Here is a 24,698-nt window from a genome sequence, read left to right as displayed (position 1 = left end):
GACCGGATATGACATCACACATCACCGAGTTTATATAAATATATAAATATTTCAGGATCATAGAAGCAAATACAAAATAATTGTGCAAATAGTTAACATATAGCACAAATCTGGCAGCTTTTCTTTTGATGTTTATTTAATATACTTTTAAAGCTGTGTCCTATACAACGTGACGGTGTCACGCCATGATACGAAATCGCAGGTGAGAGTTCACCAAAATTAAACGCAAAACGTCTTCGGTGGTAAATGAAAGTTACTGGAATAAAACTTGTAGTGTGACTGCGCATTGAACAGAATACTCCAGTGTTTCTCAACCTAAAATCTATTTAATCTCTATTTTAATAACCAAAAGTCTGTTTACCCCAAACTCGTTAGAATGGAAGCCTAAGAGCAGCTGATTAAAGGATAAGTAGCTGAGAGAAGAATAAATCACGTGCAGTTTTAATAGTGAAGCTGTGGTGTGATGCGGCTTTATCCCGATCTGAAGCCGAGTTACTTTTTATCGATTAAATTATGACATTTAACCTTTTTATACAAGTCAGTTCCGGTTATCACTCAAGTTAAAGCAGCTATAAATAATCGTTTCTTCATCATCCTCTCTTTTTTCCCTTTCTTTTCACTTTTTCTCCTGAAGAAGGTCTTCATTTTCTACCGCTTATCTGAACTACTCGGGTCACGGGGAGCCTGTGCCTATCTCAGGCGTCATCGGGCATCAAGGCAGGATACACCCTGGATGGAGTGCCAACCCATCACAGGGCACACACACACACACTCTCATTCACTCACGCAATCACACACTACGGACAATTTTCCAGAGATGCCAATCAACCTACCATGCATGTCTTTGGACCGGGGGAGGAAACCGGAGTACCCGGAGGAAACCCCCGAGGCACGGGGAGAACATGCAAACTCCACACACACAAGGTGGAGGCGGGAATCGAACCCCCAACCCTGGAGGTGTGAGGCCAACGTGCTAACCACTAAGCCACCGTGCCCCCCTGAAGAAGGTCTTGTATCTGAAAACCTATATTTCTCCTGACTGCTACCCTGACAGGTCCTTACATTACAGAAAACTTCAACAAATCCACCATGCATGTCTCTTTGAACGAGCTGTTTCTATGGTAACAATAAAATATGAAAACGTGATCAGATATTGTCATGTGAAAAATTAGGACACAAAGTTGTTTTTTTTTAAATAGTTAAACATACAGCCATTTAATCTTCATTTAAACAATATTGGAGGATTAAAGTAATATAAATGAAAAAATACCAAAGAAAGTTTTTTTTTAATTGATCTGTAAAACGTAATTAAAAAAAAAATCTAATTTTTTTTGAGGAAAAGTAAAGACACCCGCACATTTATTTGTAGATAAATTGAACAAAATTATCTACAGGTGTATAACATTAGGTGTAAATTATTAGAACGTTGTTACAGATCGTTTTGAAGAAGGTTTGTCTTATTTAAACCTTAGATATTTAGTTTGGTTTGCACTTAATTTGTCAAGTGAAAGCTATCACCATAGTGAGATCCAAAGAGCTCTCTGAAGCCTTTAGAAAGAAGATTGTTGATGCTTATGAGTCTGGTAAGGGACATAAAAAGATCTCAATGGAATTTGTAATCAGCCATTCAACTATCCGAAAAATAAACTTGCAAGTTGAGAACATTTAAAATAACTGGCAACAAGGCTAGGTCAGGACGTCCATGTCAGGATCCAGCCCGGACTTTTAGCCATGTGTTTTTGTTTATGTTCTGTGTTCACGTGTCTGCCTCGCTCTTGTTTATTCCTCTCCGCCTCCGCACACTTGTTCCTTATGTGTTAATTGTCATGTGTATTTAGCCATGCCGCGTTGCCTATGGTGGTGCGGAATCCTCGTTATTTGTCTTGTTATCTTGTCGTTTTGTGTCCAGTCCTTGTCTCTGTTTTGTGTTTTTTGTTTTATAAATCAGCTTATTTTTAGCTATCCTGCATTTGGGTCTGTTTTTATCACCAGCCCACTGACAGAAGGATTCCGCCACTTAAAGACCCAGCAGGATAGCTTCAGCCTAAACCAGGGGGCATGTGCTTTTGTTTATGTTCTGTGTCACGTGTCTTCCCCGCCCTTGTTTATTCCTCCCAGCCTCTGCACACAGGTTCCTTATGTGTTAATTGTCATGTGTATTTAGCCGAATCCTCGTTATTTGTCATGTCGCTTGTCATGTTGTGTCGAATCCTTGTTTTTTAGTTAATAAATCAGTTTATTTTTACGCTATCCTGCATTTGGGTCTGTTTTTATCCCCGCATCTCTGACAGTCCAAGCAAATTCAGCCCTGGAAGATGCTGTAAAGAAGTCTCCAAACACCCTAAAATATCATCATGAGACCTACGGCAAGCTCTTACTGCAGTTGATGTCAAAGTGCATGAATCTACACTCAGAGACGGAACCGCTTTAATTTTCATGGGAGGTGTAAAGGAGGAAACTTTTACTCTCTAAAAAAAACATGAGGGCGAGACTGAAGTTTGTGAAAGAACACAAAGACAAAGGCCAAGACTTTGGAAATAATGTGCTTTGGACAGATGAGTCTAAATGAGACCATAACTAAGGGCATGTGTGGCAAAAACTCAATACAGCATTTCAGAAAAAAAAACTCATACAGTACCAACTGTTAAACATGGAGGTGGAAGTGTTATAATTTGAGGATGCTTTGCTGCAGCAAGACCTAAAGGAACTAAAGGAACATGTGAGAACATCTGTCAAACCTTGTAACATGACAAACACGTTCCATTAAATCACAAAGGACTCGCTGAAAAGTAAAAAACTGAGAATTTCCAGTTTGACTGGAATGGCCTAGTCAAAGCCCAGATCTAAATCCTATTGAGATCCTGTGTGGTGATTTGAAACGGACCGTACTGTACATGCAAGAAACCCCTCAAACCTCACACAGCAGAAAGAGTTCTGCATTAAGAAGTGGGGGAAACTTTCTTCCAGTCGATGTCAGAAACTAATAGATGGCTACACGTCTCATTGAGGTTATTTAAGCCAAAGTGTTTGTTGTTGTTTACATGCACTTACATAACTTTCATCTACAAGTAGAACTTTTTTACATGACTGTATATCCAGTACATATATATGTTTGTGTGTGTGTGTGTGTGTGTGTATATATACTGTATGTATATAGGACAGGTGCCATTCCATCCAGTTTACTGTGAAGCAACAGATTTGGCTTCGGGATATGTTTCACATTATACACGTAATTAAAAAGTGCCGTAATGTAAGAGGGGTCACATAGTTCAGTGTTGTATTTTTACATTTAGATACATTAACCACCCTGGAACATATTATTAGCATCTGTTAGCGAGCAGACTAGTGCGCGGGTTGGCTCACACCGCTGATCCCTGACACATGAGCATCTCTTGATGAAAGCGCTTGATTACAAAGTTGATAAATAATGCATTACTGCCAGGGAGCTGGAGCTGCGCTGCTGCTTGTTGTAAGGACTGTATTTGGGCTTCAGAGGTTTGCCTGCCACCCGGTCTTTGTGTCTTCTACTGGAGATGTGCTAAAAAAAAAAAAAAAAAAAAAAAAGATTAAAAAATAATTAATTCAAGCATTTTGTTTTCAACTCATTTACTGTGCTGAATATGACAATATTAAAGAGAATGTTTTTACAGTTTTCCCTGCAAACACAGTCATGTCAATCGTGGACTGAGAGCAAACATTAAGGTGTTAGTTTGCTTCCTTAATCAGAATAATCAATCAACATGGGCATTATCATCTACATGAATACACAGGACATATATAGAACATGGCGAGCATCGTTGACACCTGACCATAACACCCACTAAATCCATTCCGAATCTATGGACATTAACATATTTATTCCCATTAAGTGTTATAAGAAGCTCTTCTCTCTGTTATGTAATCGACAATGTCAAGAGATTTGACAGCAGAAAATATGTTCTATCTCTTGATAATCAAAGTGGCACAAAGTCAGCATTTGTAAATGTCAGGGTGCTTGATTGGCCAAGTGCACCACAATGAAAGCTTTCTACTAGATGTTAGAGTGTCACTGTGGGGATTTGTGATCATTCAGCTACAAGAGCATTAGTGAGATCAGACACTGATGCTGAGATAGTGAGGAGTTCTGAAGTTCAGTCAGTGTTCCAGTTCATCCCAAAAGGAGTCAGAGTCAGGGCTCTGTGCAGGACAATTGAGTTCTTCTGCTCCAACCTTAAGCTCCATACTATGTCTCCACGGAACTCTGTGCTTTGTGCAGGGAGGCATTGTCATGCTGGAGCAGGGTTTGAGTCTATATATATATATATATATAGTAAGTGGCTGAAATTTCATTCTAAATGTTATGTTAAATAACATACAACAATGCTCGTAAAGGAAAGAAGAGGAAATGCTGTCTAATTAGACAATATTGAGAAAATATCTTTACAAGTGCTAAAGAATTAATCCTATAATAAATGTTAATAAGAATGTTATATACTGTCAGGATTTTTTAGTCAAGATTTCATTAAAAATAAAAACAATAGGTAATGTTACTGAACTTTACTATTTTAGGTAGCTTATGAAAGCTAATGGATGGAGACAATTAACAATTAAAGTCACTTTTGGCATTGTGGCTGAAACGTTTCTGTGAGTTTGTAGCTTTCAGTCCCGCACCTGCTTGAGCTGGATTTCTGAATTGACGTGGACGTCGCAGATCTCGCAGTGGAACGTCTTGTTCTGTAATCCCGAACCCTTTAGAACGTTGGCCTGCATTTTGAGTTTGGAGCCAGGTCTAGGGTAGGCTTTAATGGGGCCGGCTCCGTTCCTCGCCTCCAGCATGGTTTTGTGCTTTGAACCTGCCGTGACAGATCAGAGCCAACATGTCACATGACCGCATGATCACACTGCTGTCAGGAATTATTATATAAACCGGGTTTAACCTTCATGTTCTGGTCACTGAGCAGCGTGGGCTCAAATGACACATCGTATCTTCCTTCTCTTTTTTATTTTCACAAAAATACTTTTCTATAAAACACATAGCTTTGAAAGTTATTTTTCGATCATTAGAATTAGAATTATTTTTATCAAAATTTAAAAATACAGTATGTTTAATGAAATAGACATTTACACATGCTTGAGGATATCTAACTGTCTGTTTCTCTGTCTGTCTGTCTGTCTGTCTGTCTGTCTGTCTGTCCAGCAATTCATATATCTATCTATCTGCCTGGCTACTTGTCAGTCTGTGTGTCTGTCTATCAATCCATATATCTGTCTGTCATTCTGTCTGTCTATCTATCTGTCAGCTTGTCAGTCAGTCTGTCTACCTATATCAGTCTGTCTGTCTGCCTATCAGTCAGCCCAGCTGTCAGTCTGTCTGCCAGACTAAAAAAAAAACCCACTTGCACGGTCCTCTGATCTTTGATGCCACTGAACAACACATTTGATTTTGTGTTTATTTCTGCTATCACAAAATCCTAGAGGAACTAAATAGGTAACTTGTGTCACTTGTCAGTCATTTATCCGAATTTGAATAATAAACATCATCATCATCATCATCATCAGCATCATCATCATCAGCAGCAGCAGCAGCAGCAGCAGTAGTAGCATTGTAGTAGTACTGCTACTACCAATTATTATTCAATTTCCTTAGAATGTCTTGCCGTTCAAAAGCTTTTAGCTGATTTCACTGCTGTAGCTGAGAAGTCAGAGTCACTGTAGGTCTCGGTGCAGGCTGTATGACAGCAGTGTTACTGGACGCTGCCACCCCAAACTCCACATAAAGCCACCAGGTTGTTAAACACGGTGCAGCAGATCTGAGACCGGCAAGAACAACAACCCCAAACATCAACCGACACAAACATCTGCCAGAGCGAATCCCACCAGAGGTCAGATATATCACACCATGCACAAAGGACCAAGGAAGGGAAAAAACCCTGGCCCAGACCGGACAACAACTGCAGGCATCAAAACAATAAACCAGGAGACAGATGCAACTACAACATCTAGCGTACACAGATGAGGAATAATAAACAAAAGCAACAACATCCGCTCATTATTTCGGATCTGCAAAATCACGTGTCAGCTTAAATGCAGATGCCAGATGCTCAAGACACGCTATCCTTTCACTGAATCCAATGTAAAAGCAATTTACACTCAACACTGTGAGTCCTGCATGTGTTTAGTCATTAGCAGCTTTGGCTCTCATACCCAAAAATATCAAGTTTCTCTCAGCAAGTTCGAGATGTTCCTTCGACGTCATGGAAATAAGCAGGATCGCGAAGTTTATATTTAGCTTGGATTTAAATCGTATCTTGTCAAGCATCCCAAACATATCAATTAACACTTCGGGGGATTTTTTTTTCCGACTTGAAGAAACATGTCCTGGTGACAGAACGAACACAACAGGGAGCAAGAGACCTGGTGCTCAGGAGCGGCGGCCGTCCTGAGCAGTCTGTGCTAATGAGAGAGACGAACACAAGGGAGATTTGAGAGAAAGTTGCCAAATGTTTGGTGCACCTGTGTTGTGAGCCTCCAGCTGCGACAGGGAGTTGACAGCCACTTTACACAGTGAGCAGTAGAGCAGTTTCTTGGCTTTTTCCTCCTCGGATTCTGCACTTGGTTCAGCCGGGCTCGGTTTGGGGCTGGCTTTGTGCTCTGCCGGTGAGCTCGAGAGCGCAGGACATGGCTTACAGGGGGCAGATACTAACGGAGAGGCAGGCACCAAGAAATGTGGAGAGGCGGGGGCTTTTGGAGTGCTGGGCTGTTCTGCACTTTTCTCTGCAGAAAAATAAAGAGAGAGAGAGAGAGTTGTGTTATAATCAATATGATTGACAAAGAGAGATGAGCATGAGAGTCAAAGAAAGAGAGAGATGGACAGAGAGAGTGAAAGAGTTAAATAATACAGAGAGGGAGAGAGAGAGAGAGAGAGAGAGAGAGAGAGAGAGAGAGAGAGAGAGAGAGAGAGATTCTGAGAGAGAAAGAGAGGCGAACAGAAAGAAAGAGAGCCAGAATGAGTGACAGAGTAAGACAGAATGAGAATGACAGTAAGAGGGACAGCAAGAGAGTGAAAGTAAGAGAGACAGCTAGAAAATAACAGAAATAAAAGAAAGAAAGAAAGAAAGAAAGAAAGAAAGAAAGAAAGAAAGAAAGAAAGAAAGAAAGAAAGAAAAGAAGGGCATGAGTGAAAAACAGTGAATGAAAGTGAGAGAGAGAGAGAGAGAGAGAGAGAGAGAGAGAGGGAGAGAGAGAGAGAGAGAGAGAGAGAGAGAGAGAGAGAGAGAGAGAGCTATGTTCACATTCACTCTTCATCAGACAAGAAGCACAAATCACCTCTAATCTAATCCTAATATGTTCTATTAAAATATTACATTTAATTTATATAAATAAATATGAATATAAATGCAGCAATAAAGTGATTATCTGTTAATTTCCTTCATATCTGTTAATGTGTAGTGTTTATTTTATTCTTTATTGCTTTCCTTCTCCGTTATTTGTTGTTTAAATATATAAGTGTTTGTCTGTTAATTAGCTTTCACAAAAGTGTTAATACAGTCATGCCAATAAAGCACACTTAAAACTTCAATTTGAGAGAGAGAAAGAGAGAGAGACAGAGAGACAGAGAGAGAGAGAGAGAGAGAGAGAGAGAGAGAGAGAGAGAAATATAAACATTTCTGTGCCATGAGTCATTTGGTTATATTAAATCAAAAATCAAACACAGTTTTGTTGTTAGCATTGGGAAAAAAGTAAATAAGCTGCGAGGAGAGAAAGAGAGAGAGTTAGAGAGAGAGGGAGAGAGAGAGAGAGAGAGAGAGAGAGAGAGAGAGAGAGTTTCCAGTTTACTGTGAAAATAAAAACTGAGACATTTTCACATTTTAATTAGACCCCCACACAATCCGCAAAACCCACATTTTAATCTCTGCTGCTGTTGTGCTGTTATCATCATAGATTTTCATCTTCTTCCCCTTATTATTATTATTATTATTATTATTATTATTATTATTATTATTATTATTATTATTATTAGAGGAAGGCCAAAGAGGAGGTATATGGATGTAATTAATGAGGATATGAAGCTAGTGGGTGCAAGTGTTGAGGATGCAGAAGATAGGGATTGGTGGAGAGAGATGATTCGCTGTGGCGTCCCCTGAAGGGAAAAGCCGAAAGAAGAAGAAGAAGAAGAAGATTATTATTATTATTATTATTATTATTATTATTATTATACTTCTCCTTGTATGTTGTTATTATTATTATTATTATTATTATTATTATTATTATTATTTATGATGATGATGATGATGATGCTGGTCTGTTTAATTAAACATTCCATTTTTTGAGCCCTGGCAAATCTCGAGTCAGAAAGTCAAGAGATTCTCCTCATGTTTGGGGGGATTGTGTGTATGATGTGGTTTAGTGATGTCACACTGGGTGAGAACTAAATTATTGTATTGTTTACTAAAATTCCTCATAAAATATGGTTGAAGGCTGTGTTTAAGCTATGAGAGAGAGAGAGAGAGAGAGAGAGAGAGAGAGAGAGAGAGAGATACAAGGGACTCATTTTTAATTCCTAAGCTATGGATTTGTTCAGCAGGGATGTGGTCTGTTGTGTTGTACTGTGTTACTGTGTTGTATTCTCGTCTACTGTGTTGTGTAAGGCTCCTTGGGGTGTTGCTCTACTTTCTATATCAGACTTACTGCTGCAGTAGTGCTAGAAATTCTCTCTCTCTCTCTCCCTCTCTCTCTCTCTCTCTCGATGATGATGATGAAATGTCTCTCAGGGCTGGACTCATCTAAAGTGATGTGACAATGTCCCCGTAACCAAGCAGTCTCATGGTGGTACACTGTGTACAGCACAACGACTAAAACCTTCCCTCATCAGTCAGAGTGTATGACCTGATGTAAGATAGCGTACGTTCTTACCGACGTGACAAGACCCATTTTCTACCGCTTATCCGAACTACCTCGGGTCACGGGGACGTCATCGGGCATCAAGGCAGGATACACGCTGGACGGAGTGCCAACCCATCGCAGGGATCGTCTTTACCAGTGCAATGGCATTCAATCAGACATTTTTCAATTAAGTATAAGCAAATAAATGACGTTATAGCTGTAATTCTGATATAAATCGCTCTCACTGGTAAATACAAACAAACACAAGTTAAGATGCGGTCACATTTATTAGTCCGTTTATGAGTCCAAATCAGAGCGATGTTGGTTTGTTTTCCCCTCTGACATATATTTGTGTTACAATTTATACTAAGATATACTGTACACCAAGATGTGTAATATTAACTATCAAATTAAATGCTTCACTAAATAAGTAAACTCTCAGTAAACACCTCTTTATTTGCTTTATTTTATTAGTAGTAAGCAAACGGTAAAAAAAAAAGAGAGAAAAAAAAAGAAATATGTTTGTGACTGAAACTCAAACTTAATCTTCAGAAAACTCCGATGACAAAAAATGTCTTTTTGACGATTCTACACCACTAAGAGAAAAACATGCCTCAGCTAATGATTCTCCATTTTCTAAAAGAAAACCAAGTTGATAGAAAAATTCTTTTATGTTTGCTTTTGCTTTCTTTTCATTAACACATGACCTTCAGATTCAGTTCCTTTTCCTTGAAGAAAAAAAAAGCTTTCCCTTTTACAAATGGTTCCAAGAACCACCTCTTTAGGAAGCCCTTAACCATCCAAAGACCCCTTTATGAATCATTATTGTCGAAGACTGCACAGCAGGGTATCACTCTTGAACTGTTAAAGCTCCCTTTCAGCAGGATATATAGGAGCTGCTTCTGTAGTCACTAATGGGCTACAGTGATCTTAGATCAAAGGTTTATGTCAGGAACAGCTTGGACTTCCACTGCCTGAACACTAGGGGGACGTTTTTTCTAGTGCCATGTGCTTTTGTTTTTGTTTTGTGTATCACCTGTGAAGAGGGCACGGTGGCTTAGTGGTTAGCACGTTCGCCTCACACCTCCAGTGTTGGGGGTTCGATTCCCGCCTCCGCCTTGTGTGTGTGGAGTTTGCATGTTCTCCCCGTGCCTCGGGGGTTTCCTCCGGGTACTCCGGTTTCCTCCCCCGGTCCAAAGACATGCATGGTAGGTTGATTGGCATCTCTGGAAAATTGTCCGTAGTGTGTGATTGTGTGAGTGAATGAGAGTGTGTGTGTGCCCTGCGATGGGTTGGCACTCCGTCCAGGGTGTATCCTGCCTTGATGCCCAATGATGCCTGAGATAGGCACAGGCTCCCCGTGACCCGAGATAGTTCGGATAAGCGGTAGAAAATGAATGAATGAATGAATGAATGAATGAATGTTCTTTGTTTTTATTATGATTTTATCGTGTCTCTTATTTTTACATATTTTTTTTTCTCTCTCTTACAAATTGTTTTCTAATTTCTATGTAAAGCACTTTGAATGACCTCTGTGTATGAAATGTGCTATACAAATAAACTTGCCTTGCCTTGCCTTGCCTTGCCTTTTTTATAGGCTATAGTTCTAGGCATTTTTTTTTGTTGCTTGAAATAAAACCAAAGCAGCATTTGTAATTTCTATCTTTTTATACTTCACGTCATTGAAAATGCATACATTAAACTACAGGAATCAGGAGTATATAGAGATGGGAACATTGAGAACTGGAGCAAATTAAAATCATCCAATTTATCACCTTTTCACTTATGATGCTTGCATCAATACTCTCCTCTGTTCAGGCACCTGGGTGGTAGAATGATCTTCCCCTAGAGATCTGAACAGCTGAGGCCCTGGCTGTCTTCCAACCACATCTAAAAACCTACCTCTTAAATACCTAAGTATTCAAACTAGCACTTAAAAACTTCTGTGTATTTCATACTATATTTTCTCGCAACAGAATATTTAGACTGAGAGTATTCTTAGTCTGTGATCTAGTGACTCTGGATAAGTGCATCTGCCAAATTCTGTAAATGTAAATGGTCTCTATTGGCTGAAATGCACCTCCAAGTCTTATACAGCTCTATGAAATGGCGTTTCCTGTTGCTTTGTTATCTGGTAGTGAGGTAAATAAGGCTTAGTAAGATGCGAGACTTAAAACAAACTTAAACATAACCAAAGGCTTTCTAGGCGAGTCGCCAGTTTATTAGGTAAGACTACTATACAGGTCACTTGGTATCCAATTATCCCATCTGTTGCAATACACAGTTTATCTGACACCTTCTGCAAGCTGTAACAATGTCACGGAGGAATGCATGTCAGAATCACAAGGAAAAAAATAAGATGTACCTTCCAGAGATTGCTCAGTCTACAGACAGCACAGCGCTACAGCGTGCTTTAAGAGGTTTCATAAAGAGAACGCTCTTAACGGAAATAGCTGGAGCTATTTTCATGATTCTGTCCCTCAGGTTTCCTGTGTGAAGTGTCCTAAAGGTCTGAGATGAAGCACAGCAGCAGCATCAGGCCTCAGGGAGAGAGCTGGAGCTTGGTGTTAAGAAGCTGCTATGACAGCAAGGACCCACAGGCCATCTGTGTACCAGCATGACGTTCATTTGGCCTGATTCGTGCCGAGATGCTGCATAGTAATGAGTAATAAACATACAGCATCCCAATCTGTCTGCAAATGAATAAGTGGGGCTTCAGAAGAGCCATGTCTCTGAGTTGGGCGGAGATCTCGTTTTTGCATTCTTTGAAATAGTCTGTGGATCAATTCCAGACAACCGCACGTCATCATGCTAAACAGTATGTCAAAAATAGTTTATTAGCAATGAAAACTAGAATAATCAATGGAAAAGATCATTTTGACAGGCTGTGGTTTGAGATGGTAATAATTTGAAAAACTCTGTAGTTGCTGCTAAATCCTTAGATTTTCAAACACAGCTTTCTAAATACAAAGTGTTTGTCATAAACCTACTAACAATGGCCTATTTGGTCAAGTTCAGGCAGAGCCATTCTACACCAATCTGGCCGCAAGCTTCAGAAACATGAAGGCTGATATAAATATTCTAATTGATATTCTAAATAAATATTCTAATTATCTATTCAAACGTTTCTACACTACTTTCGCCAACGGAGGACAAACCTTTGAACCAAAAGCGATTTGGAATAATATATAGTGACTTAACTGAAATACTTGTGGAGTCCAATTTTACAAGGTGTTTACAAGGTGTTCCCGTTTCTAGCTTCTAAGTGCAATAAATAAACATGAGTTTCACATGTTGTTCAATGGGATTTGACCTGCAGAAACCTTGTAGTACTGGGGCACCCTGGATGAGGTGCTGTATAAAATTTAATGATTTCAGTTAGACTACAATACATGTCTTTTGACTGGGGAGGAAGGGATACACTTATTTCCAGGGATTTCAGAACAGCGTAACAGATATTGCATCATCGGGTGGGCGTGGCCTATTTGATAATCTAACCCTAACCCTAACCATAACCGTAGTTTTTGGTTGTTTATTTGTTTTCTAAAATAAATCTACCTGTATGACTGTTTTGTCCTTTGTAGTATGCTGTTTTTTTTTTTAAAGAGGGCGTTTTTCCAAGACCTCCGGAAACACGCCCACTTTACGTCTGTGTACGTCTGTGAGTAAAAGTACAAGTATCGTACTAGAAAAAGACTTTGGTAGAAGTGAAAGTTACATTTTAGAATATTACTCAAGTAAAAGTCTTAAAGTATCTGATATTTACTGTACTTAAGTATCAAAAGTAATTTTCTGATATTTAATGTACTTAAGTATTTGAAGTAAAAGTAAAAAGTAAAATTTCAGTGATTTTCAGTAGGCATAAGATCAGGGGCGGTTCTAGGATTTCATCTTTAGGGGGTTTTAGCCCTCAGTGAGAATTTAAAACAGAAAGAGTTTTATATTATATATTATATGACTACATAGTAAGCCAAAAGTTATGGTATTATTTAAAATGGTAAAAGTGGACACCAAAATTTTATGCATGATGTAATGATGCCGGTTTTGAATCAAATCAGTTCATGTATGTGTGCATTCTCTACAAACAGTGTGTCCAATGAATGCAGTCATTCATAAAAAATACTCACAAGACAAAGACCAAATCAAAAAATATTATTTTTATTTAGCATTGAATGGATTGTTTGCATTAATATTTTGTTTGTGCTACAACTCTGGTAATAAGAATAGTGAAATTTCACTGCTTTTGGTTGCAATATTTGCGGCTTTCAGCCGATTAACGTTATAGATAAACGCCTCCAGCTCTGACTGCGCGTGCACACTGCGCGTGCTTGTGCTTCTCCGTAGAGAGTGCGGACGTGCGTAATGCAATCCAGGAGCAGTGATTCGCCAAACCTCCCTTATTGCAGTCGCACACATTTCTTCTGATTTTATTTTGTAGTAACGAGTAACGAAGATGCTTAGTGGAAATATAACGGAGTAAAAGTAATACATTTTATCTAGGAAATGTAGTGGAGTAAAAGTGAAAGTTGACATAAATTTAAATAATGAAGTAAAGTACAGATACATGAAATTTCTACTTAAGTACAGTACCGAAGTATTTGTACTCCATTACATTACAACACTGGTCGTGGTAACGAAACCCCTGGAATTTAGTGAAACCGGAGGTAACCGGAGGAAACAGGGTTACCTAGAGGAAATGCCCAAAGCAGGCAGGAAGATGCAAACTCCACATAAACCCCTAACCACTAGAGGTAGGAGGCAAACATGCTCACCAATATGCCACCATGCCCACTTCTCTTGAAGTTAATAAGACACTTCAAGAGAAAAGTCATTTGTCATGTTACAGAGACCCCACAAAGCGTAAACCCTGAAAGCTTAAAGAAACAGCTCTGACTGTTAACTTGACACTGTAGACTCCTTCCAAAAATGGTAACTACAGTATCTCCCTCGCCACTGGAGTACAGATTACATGGTGAGTCTTGCAGCTAGCTCTACTGCCAGAGCTGCCGCTCAGCTGCACCATCTGACCAATCAGAATTAGGACTCTAATTAAATTTTTTTCTGTTCCCCAGAAAACAGATTACTGCTGACCCAAATTTTCCAGCTTCATCTGGCCCACAATCCAGCGTCAAATGCCAGAAATCAACTCATGCGGACCTTAAACCGTATTGCAGGTGTATGCGGCAGAACTTGCATCTGTGTCACATCTGTCCAGACCTTTTCTAGCATTAGTTGTGGTTAGTTGAATTTCTTGGCCCAGATTCCAAATGTAGCTAATTCTATTAAAACATTAGTGCAGGATGTGTATTCTAGGAGCGTACGCTCTTTGCTGGTGTATTTCTGCTGTCATTAACGCCAAACCCAGGGGGTTATGTTTAATGGAGAGGAGCATGTGCACCTGTACAAGTGAAGTTAAGCTCCAGTACTACTGTATAATTTACTGAAAATGTTAAGCGTAGCATGACATAATCCTGCTAATAATAATAATAATGGTCTAATATAGAGTAGAATTCAAGCTGTTTTATAGACGAATGCTTTCATTTCATATCATAATAACTGCTGTGCATTCTACATGTGCTCATTAAAGGAAAACATGATTGTTTGGGTCATTTAACAACTTTATTGTATCATGCATCTTTACCAGAATAATAATGAAAAGATCTTCTGATATAGATTTGGATGTCAAAATTTGGACCAGAACCTAGCTTCGATCACATGTCAATGATATCAGGGTTGAGAAGTTGGGTGAAAAGATAAATTGAACACTCAAGGTCTAGTTATAGTGGCTCTGGCACCATGAGAGATCCCTGATTTCCTAAAGCTAAATTTAACCACTAACTACTGTACAACCATAGAAATCTATCTGTGTATCTGCTCCCAGAAGCTGGCATGGTTTTCTTTAATAAACTTTCTTTCTAACAACACCTTCAGATTTACATTTATGGCTTTGGTCAGACTTCCTTATCCAGATCGACTTACATTTATCTCATTTTATACAGCTGAGAAATTGAGGGTTAAAGGCCATGCCCAAGGGCTCAACAGTGTTAGCTTGGTGGACCTAGGATATGAGCTCACAACCTTCTGAGCAGTAGTCCAATGTCTTAACCACTGAGCTACTGTAACACTTCTGCACGTTTCTCTCATACGTCCTCTTATTTTCAGTTTAAACGCAACCCAAGATCATGTGACAACTTCTATGCAAATGAATTACATGTCAAGACAGGTAAGGAAAAAAATAATCAGTCTGTATTAACACAGGATGAAGTGTGTGCTTAGTGACGATGCTTCATGCTCACATTCAGACACTATGTCCAGGTTCTCCGGTTTCCTCTCACTTCCCAAAAATCATGCTGCTAGGTGGACTCCATTAATTACACTTAGGCGTGAAATTGTGCGTGAACAGTGTGAAAAACTGACCTCCTTTGTAGCTCTTATGGAAGACGAATGAATGAGTGAATGAAGATTAAAATGTGTTTCATTTTGTCTTTACTACTGATATCTGCCTTTTCTGACAAGATGTCAGTTCAAGATGTCAACACTTTATTCTAGACTCTTAAAATAACCCAACATGGTCATGGTTCTTTGAATCCAAGTTATCATAGAATCAAGAATCATAGCTTTTCTTAATAATAATAATAATAATAATAATAATAATAATAATAATAATAATAATAATAATAATCTTTAAAAACCACACACATTTATGTATATGCATATTTATGTATATGTATACAGTATACATTATTTTTCCACTTATATTTTCCTATTTTATATAGTTTTTTTTCATATAGTTTATACTTTTTTATTTATCTATCTCCTTTTGGTTTTGTTTTATTTTTTATCCTAAATTGCATTCCTTTTTTTATGCTTATATACCGGAAAGATGCAAGTCGCAAGAAACACTGCATGTCGTACCCTGTGTGTATGTGTATGTGACAAATAATAATTTGATTTGATTTGATTTTGATTTTGATTTTAATAATAATAATAAAAATAATAATAATAATAATAATAATAATAATAATAATAATAATAATAATAAACTCTGAATGCTATTATATTATTTAATTTTTATACAGTATAAATATATTTTTATATATTACTGATAACAGTAAAACTCCTCTCTCTTACTGAAAACAAATTATTTCACAAACCTTAATCAACGATTTTATCTTCTCGAAAATATCTCAGTGATACCTACTTTGAATAAAACTCCAAAAATCAATGGCACCAATGATTTCACCTTTCTGTGAATTACAGAATTGCTCTATAGAACATAAACAACTTCATTGCTCTCCAAGGGGTACCTTTTTTACATAAAACCATTTTTCTTTGGGAAAAGGTTTAAACAGAACCCCAAAGAAACCTTTTTATGAGACTGTAGAGAAATTTATGTTATTTGCCGAATTGTGGTTCAGTCTATTCAGTCGACTCAGCAAGGTTTTGTATGAAATTTCTTTTTCTCATGGTTTTTTTTTGTACTTCCAACAACTCCCTAACAATTTATATCAATTTGGTTAAAATGTATAAGACATATGGATGGAAACATATCCACAAAAGACAATCATGCTAATGGGCTCATTAGACAAAGGAGCAATTACTAGCTAAGTTTGCCAATAGCTTTGTAATTATATATCCTATTCAACACACACACACACACACACACACACACACACACACATATTGAGGGGAAAATAAGTCAACCCGGAAACACACATATTTAGCATGCAGTATCACAGACAGCACAAGACAGGAAGAGGAAGAGGAAACAGATGAGTAAGAGGGCAAGTAATGAGAAAGAAAGGTTGGGACTAACCTGACTGGTCTATGGTGCTGTCATTGACCATGGCAGTTGAAATGGGGGCAGGGCTAGGGGCAGGGGCAGGGGCAGGGGCAGGGTTAGGTGCAGGGGCAGGTCCTGATACAGCCGAGGTGCTGATCAGCTTGGAGCCGTTGTCTGCGCCTGCTCCACCTTTCTGTTTAGTTTTCGTGGACTCTTGTGCTTTGAGCTTCTTGGCATGCTTGCTCCCTCTGTAGTGTGCCTCGGCTTGGCTCTACAAAAGAGAACAAATAAATCATGCAAATGAGGCTCGTTTTCAACAACTAGTTTTATGGAGGTCTCTTTTTCATACACCACACACACACACCACACACCCACACACACACACATGCGTTTGTCCAATCTGGAATGAGGTTTCGGGATCAGAGACTAAGCTCCATCTAAAAGCGCTGAGCTGTTATAAGCTGTTGTGCAATTCAACAGCTTATAATACTGGTTAGAAAGGTTGGTTCCGTTTGAGATGATATGACGAACTAAAATTCACACTAGACACCTGAGTGCGTAGTGCATAGTGTAAGCACATAGTGTTTAGTCTGTGGTTTGGGACAAGTGCACACCCCCTCTATTGATGTGGTAGCCTAGTGGTTAAGGAGTTGGACTACCAATCGGAAGGTTGTGAGTTCGATTCCTACATCCACCACACTGCTACTGTTGGGCCCCTGAGCAAGGCCCTTAACCCTCAATTGCTCAGTTGTATAAAAATGAGATAAAATGTAAGCTCTGTATAAGGGCATCTGCTAAATGCTGTAAAATGGAAATGGAAATGATTACAGCCATCCCTGAGGAGGTCAGTATGTTGAAAATTCATCTATTTGCATGTCCCAGATTGTTTGGACGCCGTGGTCTGAGCACAAGGTCAGTCGTGATACAGCATCCCAGGAGCAGATGGGTTAAGAGTCAGACTCCAGAGTCCATCAGTGGCAGCTTGCTGGGGCTTGAACTCATGGCCTTCTAATCAGTATCCCAGAACCGTAATCACACAGTTCCCTCTAGTCGAGTTGGATTTAACGTCTCTGTTTTTATAACCTGCTGTAAACAGAAGCAGATGATAAGGGATACTCTGTGCTGGAGAGATCTAAATAATATGCAGATGTGAGATGTGGGGATGGATGAACCTGATCACACGGTGATGAAAAGAGACTAAACGGACATCAATCGGATAGCGTCACTAAGAGGGAGTCTTACAAGCTCGTGTTAGAGTCTGCTTCCCTTTCAGCTGTGGATTTATGCGGAAACGAGCACTTATAAAGGATTAGAAACCTTTTGAGTTTCAGTCCGCTAGGTCTTACGCGGCTCACTTTCTCATTTTCACCAGATCAAAGTCGCTAAGTCTCCGAGGACTTCAAACGCAGACACTCTCTGTGGTTTATTCCAACTACACGGCTTGGAGATTTCTAGTGCGGTTTGGACAGAACCGGTCGAGATTCCCATTCCCTTTACGGCATATCTGAATACTCCGTGTAATTAACCTCACCATCCTCCCAGTCCTACCTAACGATTTGTCATTCTCTGACTATTCTTATCTGCATTATTTAAGACTGCACTTTTATAATCCACCATAATCAGCATTTTATTCCCAGCTTTCTCCGTAAGAGATGGGATGAGCATATTTCTTGCTCTACGGCCCGTCAGAGGCTACAAAGCTGCAAAACTGCGAGGAAAAACCCTGTCAAGTGCTGATAAATTAGGGCCATTATGAGAATAACGCATCACCTCTGCCTGCATTATCTTTCATTGCTTCTCCCCTACATTTACAGTGTTCTGCACTGGAATAAAAAAAAGTAAACTTCGGTTATTTCACGTAGGATGTAGATGTGCTTCTGTTGACACACAAGACAATGGTCGACTTTCGATGGTCGATGGTTGCTTTCAGACTTTACAGTAGCAATACAAAAAAAACAATACAATGACAGACTCTGAGAATTCCTGTAATTCCCACTTAGGCTCCAAACAGCAATTAGCCCAATAGCATTGTGGGTAAATTACAAAATCTGCCATGATCATGAAAAACCGATGAGGATCAAATGTTGATTCTAAATATTAACGGGCTCTGTTGTTCACTTCCTCTCTGTTTCAGCTCCTTCTTTATCTGTTCTATTTGTGAAACCTTGCCTAAAGCACAGCTTCAGCAACTCAACTCAACCTTTATTTTCATTCTTCCACATGCACAGTATACAAAAGAAGGAAATACCATTACTACAGACGACATTCAATAAATTCCAGGGGTTTAGTTGCCCACGACGTAAAGTGGGCGTGTTTCTGGAGGTCTTGGAAAAACGCCCTCTTTCAAAAAAAAAAAGAGTATACCTACGATGGATAATGAAGGACAAAACAGTCATATAGGTAGATTTTATATTTAACACCTATTATGCTTTATTATCTTACAGTTAAGCTGTTTCTAAAACAAATAAACAACCAAAAACTATAGTTAGGGTTAGGGTTAGGATTAGATTATCAAATAGGCCACGCCTGCCCGATGACGCAATATCTGTTACGGTGTTCTGAAATCCCTGGAAATAAGTGCATCCCTAATACAGACATTTGTAGTGACACGACAAGTAACAACCAACAACAGTAAACGATAGACATTTAAACATCATGGTGTGTTAAATATGAGGCAGGTGTGAAGTACTGTATGAGGTGTGACGGTGGCACACGCAGGACCACGTGTAAGCCACACATTATCGCTCTTCACCCAACAAAACTGTCAGTGCAGAAGGACAAAAAGGCGCGGCGTTTCAGCACCATGGCCAGCACTGCTGAGTGTGTCTGTGTGGTGTGGTGGTAAGCGTTCTGTTCCTTCTGGCTAAAAGCTCATGTTGTCTTTTGCCTCGTTGTGTGTCTGCAGAACGTACACTGTGAAAAGGACAACACCGCCCGCTAAGCTAAGCCATTGCCACACTCCTGACTTTGCCTTGCTGCCTCCTCATGCTCACTCTTCACCTCTACCATGCTCCACGCTGCACATTCCACAGATTTCTCTCTTCTCACTGGCTGCATTAAAATAAAAGAACACTTTTTTCCACTACCTACCGCCTCTGTGCTGCTTTGTCCTGTATCTCACGCTACAAGCTGCTACAGAGATCAAAATGTAAGTAATGTAAAAATAAAAAAGGGGCACAGTCAGAGGTGAATGTGTGTGCAAATGTGTGTAACAGTTAAAGTCCCTGAATGGAGATATCTGTAGATGTGTAATATGACCAATGTTCATTTTAGTGCACAGAAAAAGTGGCATTATTTTATATTTCAATTTGTATTTGATCCACAAGACACTTTCATATCATACATCAAAATGATTTTCTTGTATTATTAATTCATTAAAAAAGAATCGGTTAACTGACTAATTGACTAATTAGTCAGTTGAATTAAATGTGCAGTATATTTCAACTGCACATTTCACACCTGTAAATGTGTACATACAATTTCGTCTATACTGTATATGTCATTCTGTTACACTGTGGAGCTTCTGTCACTAAAACAAATTCCTCGTATGTGAAAACATGCCGGGGCACGGTGGCTTAGTGGTTAGCACGTTCGCCTCACACCTCCAGGGTCGGGGTTCGCCTTGTGTGTGTGTGGAGTTTGCATGTTCTCCCTGTGCCTCAGGGGTTTCCTCCGGGTACTCCGGTTTCCTCCCCCGGTCCAAAGACATACATGGTAGGTTGATTGGCATCTCTGGAAAATTGTCCATAGTGTGTGATTGCGTGAGTAAATGAGAGTGTGTGTGTGTGTGCCCTGTGATGGGTTGGCACTCCGTCCAGGGTGTATCCTGCCTTGATGCCCAATGACGCCTGAGATAGGCACAGGCTCCCCGTGACCCGGGGTAGATCGGATAAGCGGTAGAAAATGAGTGAGTGAGTGAGAGAGAGTGAGTGAAAACATGCCTGACAATAAAGCGGATTTTGATTCTGATAATTGATGAATTTCTCACCGCAGTGATCCGAGTTTGATTGCCGGGGCAGAGAACCAACCCGGGTACTAAGGGGTTAACTCTCAGTGCTGGTCCCTAGACAACACAACACAATGACCCTGAAAATTCCTCCTTTTGCTTTCCAAGGATTTGTCTTATGGCTGCAATGGGTTAATTAATGAACTGAATGTATAAGAAGATAGATTCCATTAAATTAGATTTAAAGGAAAACTCTGCCCCTATGTGTTTCTATCGAAATGTTTCTAATTCTTGTGTGTGTGTGGAGTTTGCATGTTCTCCCCGTGCCTCGGGGGTTTCCTCCGGGTACTCCGGTTTCCTCCCCCGGTCCAAAGACATGCATGGTAGGTTGATTGGCATCTCTGGAAAATTGTCCGTAGTGTGTGAGTGTGTGAGTGAATGAGAGTGTGTGTGTGTGTGTGTGCCCTGCGATGGGTTGGCACTCCGTCCAGGGTGTATCCTGCCTTGATGCCCAATGACGCCTGAGATAGGCACAGGCTCCCCGTGACCCGAGGTAGTTCGGCTAAGCGGTAGAAAATGAGTGAGAGAGAGAGTGAGTGTCTCTAATTCTGAATCTGGTGTTAGTGTGTTTGTTAGTGCTTGTAATGCATTATTCCTGTCTGAAATTCACAGTTGTGTGTCATGCTAACATCACATAGCATGGTTACATAGCATGGTTACAACAGTCATTCAAATCTCATTAAAATCCAACGTATTAGCAGTTGGAACAAATATTGGATTCTGATTCCCATAATACAAGGCAGTACATTTACAACCAATTACAACCAGAGATGTAATTTGGCTAATTAGCAATCTACCAGATCTGTGAAGGCACATGCTGGTGTTGATGGTGGTATTAGCATTAAAGGTGAATCGTGAAACTACAGATGATAAGGTGACAAAGCTCTGACAGACTAAAGTGCCGCCGCATCACGTGTTAGCCAAAGTGAAAATAGACCAGCATGTCAAGGGAAGGAAATGAAATAAAATCTCATTAACACAAGATAAATATCGGATGCCACCGAAGATCAAATGTTAATTAAAAAGATTGACGTGCGATTTATTCACTTGGTTTAATTTCGCACTATTTCTATTCAGGTTTGATTCATGAACCCTTAAAGTACAACGTTGTCAAATTTCATTATTTTCTATTTGACTTTGTACTGCTTTGTACTGTACAAGACCCTTTCATATCATACACAAAATTCTATTCTTGTATTATTTATTAATTCTTTATTTATTATTTATTAAGTTGGATATTCCATGCAAGCTTCTTGCAGATATTCCCAAAATTTCTTTTAAAAATCAACAACACTCACTAGCATTTGGTATGGAATCTAATATCTGATATGTTTTCTCTTTCACATTGACGCCTGACTACACTGGGGAACTCCTTCACCACACCTTGGCCTACAAACATGGCCGCTACACACAACAGACTATAAACCCCAACACCCCCTCCATCATGTCATTCACACTCACCCGAATACTACCACTCAGGGAGTCGCCCATTGTAAGGGCTGTCTCTCTCTCTCTCTCTCTCTCTCTCTCTCTCTCTCTCTCCCTCTCTCTCTCTCTCTCTCTCTCTCTTTCTCTCTCTTTGTGTATTGATCTCACTCTATCTCTCTGTGTCTGTCTGTCTCTCTTTGTGTTTCTGTCTATCGCTCTTTTTGCCTATGTGTCTTTCTCTCTATCTCTCTTTGTGTGTCTCTCGCTCTCTTTCTTCTCTCTCTTTCTCTCTGTCTGTCTCTCTCTCTTTCTCTCTGTCTGTCTCTCTCTCTCTCTCTCTCTCTCTCTCTTTGTGTATTGATCTCACTCTATCTCTCTGTGTCTGTCTGTCTCTCTCTTTGTGTTTCTGTCTATCGCTCTTTTTGCCTATGTGTCTATCTCTCTCTCTCTCTCTTTCTCTCTCTCTCTCTCTCTCTCTCTCTCTGTTGATCTCACTCTATCTCTCTGTGTCTGTCTCTCTGTGTGTGTCTGTCTCTCTCTTTGTGTTTCTGTCTATCGCTCTTTTTGCCAATGTGTCTATCTCTCTATCTCTCTTTGTGTGTGTGTCTCTCTCTCTCTCTCTCTCTCTCTCTCTCTCTCTCTCTCTCTCTCTTTGTGTGTTGATCTCACTCTGTCGCTCTGTGTCTGTCTCTCTCTTTGTGTTTCTGTCTATCGCTCTTTTTGCCAATGTGTCTATCTCTCTATCTCTCTTTGTGTGTTTGTGTGTCTCTCTCTCTCTCTCTCTCTCTCTTTTATCCCTTAAAGCACTTGCGTTGTCAGTCATCATCGATGCTCACTGCGTTAATAAAGTTGAAATTCTTTACATTCCTACACTGTAAAATATGAGCCTTATTAAATGACATTAAACAATTTCTTCTCTTTAACTCCAACTGTCATGACGACCTGCATATACAACATTTATCCATATTGTAACGTTTTACTGTGTACATGTAGTGTTTCATGTAGATGAGCAGGTCGTGAATCATGACATCATGACTTCCCTGCCTTATGCAAACGACATGTAAATGAGGTGGGCGGACACTCGACACACCTGTTTGATACTTGCTATAAAATGTAATGAACTGGACAGGAAACAGCTGATGTGTTATTCCCGGTGCTCCAAACTTTCCTCAGTTCCACACAAATTCATGAATAACGTCTCATACAGAGCCACGTCGGATTTCGCCTTTGATTGTTTAACTTTAATCACGAGAAAAGTTGCGAGCTGCCAGAAAACTGTTCGCTGTGACAGATCCACTTCCCTTCAGACTTTGTTTCAAAGGAAAAAGAGATTTCAGATCTTCTCAATGACTGATAGCCTTCCTGTCACTCTGAATAGACAAATCGCTTCAGAAACAATACCGTTTTATCTGTGTAGAGATTTTAATGGCACATGACGACTTTACAGACATCTGGATATAGAGATGGATTTAGATTTATCTCTGATGAGAAAAACAACACGAGAAAGAAGCCTCGAGTGGAACTGGAGTCAAAAGGAAACCTGTCGTGATCTGGGTGACGCCGCGATTACGACTCATTTCTCTTTAACTACTGTGGACTGGAAAGCTAAGCAGGGCTACGTGGGGTTGGAAAAACCTTAAGGCTCAGAGCTTGAGCTTTAAGTCTATCATACCCAGGTGAAGTACAAGAGCTTATGATGGATTAGACTCGAGCAGACTTGAGTACAAGATAGAAATTAGCATGAAATTTGTTCACAGTTATTTCTAATCATATATTCCTTTCACAGAATTCTAAAATAAATGACATACACCACTTTTTTATTAAGGGCCAGTGGTCGAGGGAAAAGAGTAAATTAACCGGATTAATCAAGCGTGACGTGTTCATTCTTTAGAGTGAACACTAGAATCGACCATAAATAAAACAGGAGGTCCATGACTCAAGTAATCGGGACCAGGATTGCATTAAAAATAATGGATCCACGTGAAGGATTTGTTCTGTGAAGTGGAAGATAATGGAAAAACGCTGGATTTTCTTTCCTCATTGTAGTGTTAGAATGAATTATGGAAAATGCTTCGTAACGAGGACGTAGCATACAGGTCTGGCTTTAAGAACATCACAGACAGGTGCTGTACACGCTAGAAATTCATCCTGCGCTAATACAAAAAAAGATCACAGCCGCACCAGGCCGTGTGTGTGTGTGTGTGGTGTGTGTGTGTGTGTGTCACATCTTCACCCAAATCCTAGTGCTCACAGTAATTCGCTACTTGCTATGTTAATCTGAATATTTCCCATCATCCAGGCCACATTTGATGAAGACATGCTTAAAATGCTACAAGGCAAATCTCAAGGTTTATTCTGATGTTATCGTTGCTATAGTAACAGCATATTGACATGATGGATGCTCCAAAAAAATCTAAATCTAATAGTAAACCGATTAAAGTGATATTACGTAACAAAATACACGTTATCATTAATAGTGTGAAGTTTTTTTTTAAGGGAACAGAATTGGAAATAAATGCTGTACAGTGTAAATATTTATTCATTCATTCATTCATCTTCTACCGCTTATCTGAACTACCTCGGGTCACGGGGAGCCTGTGCCTATCTCAGGCGTCATCG

General features: G+C 39.6%; 1 protein-coding gene across 2 annotated transcripts in view; it reads right to left on the bottom strand.

Moving 5' to 3' along the window:
• The window catches only part of znf385b (zinc finger protein 385B), a 207,368-nt gene that overhangs the window by 4,176 nt on the left and 178,494 nt on the right, over nucleotides 1-24,698 (bottom strand). For both annotated transcript variants that reach the window (XM_060877038.1, XM_060877039.1), the window contains 4 exons: nucleotides 16,679-16,916; nucleotides 6,493-6,753; nucleotides 4,651-4,832; nucleotides 3,437-3,538 (listed from right to left, as the gene is read on the bottom strand). In XM_060877038.1, the coding sequence (XP_060733021.1) occupies nucleotides 3,437-3,538; nucleotides 4,651-4,832; nucleotides 6,493-6,753; nucleotides 16,679-16,916 (783 nt within the window). The remainder of the gene's footprint in view (nucleotides 1-3,436; nucleotides 3,539-4,650; nucleotides 4,833-6,492; nucleotides 6,754-16,678; nucleotides 16,917-24,698) is intronic.

This window comes from Tachysurus vachellii, chromosome 8 (genome assembly GCF_030014155.1).
Source record: "Tachysurus vachellii isolate PV-2020 chromosome 8, HZAU_Pvac_v1, whole genome shotgun sequence".
Taxonomy (NCBI): domain Eukaryota; kingdom Metazoa; phylum Chordata; class Actinopteri; order Siluriformes; family Bagridae; genus Tachysurus; species Tachysurus vachellii.
This window is presented reverse-complemented; position numbering and strand designations above follow the sequence as displayed.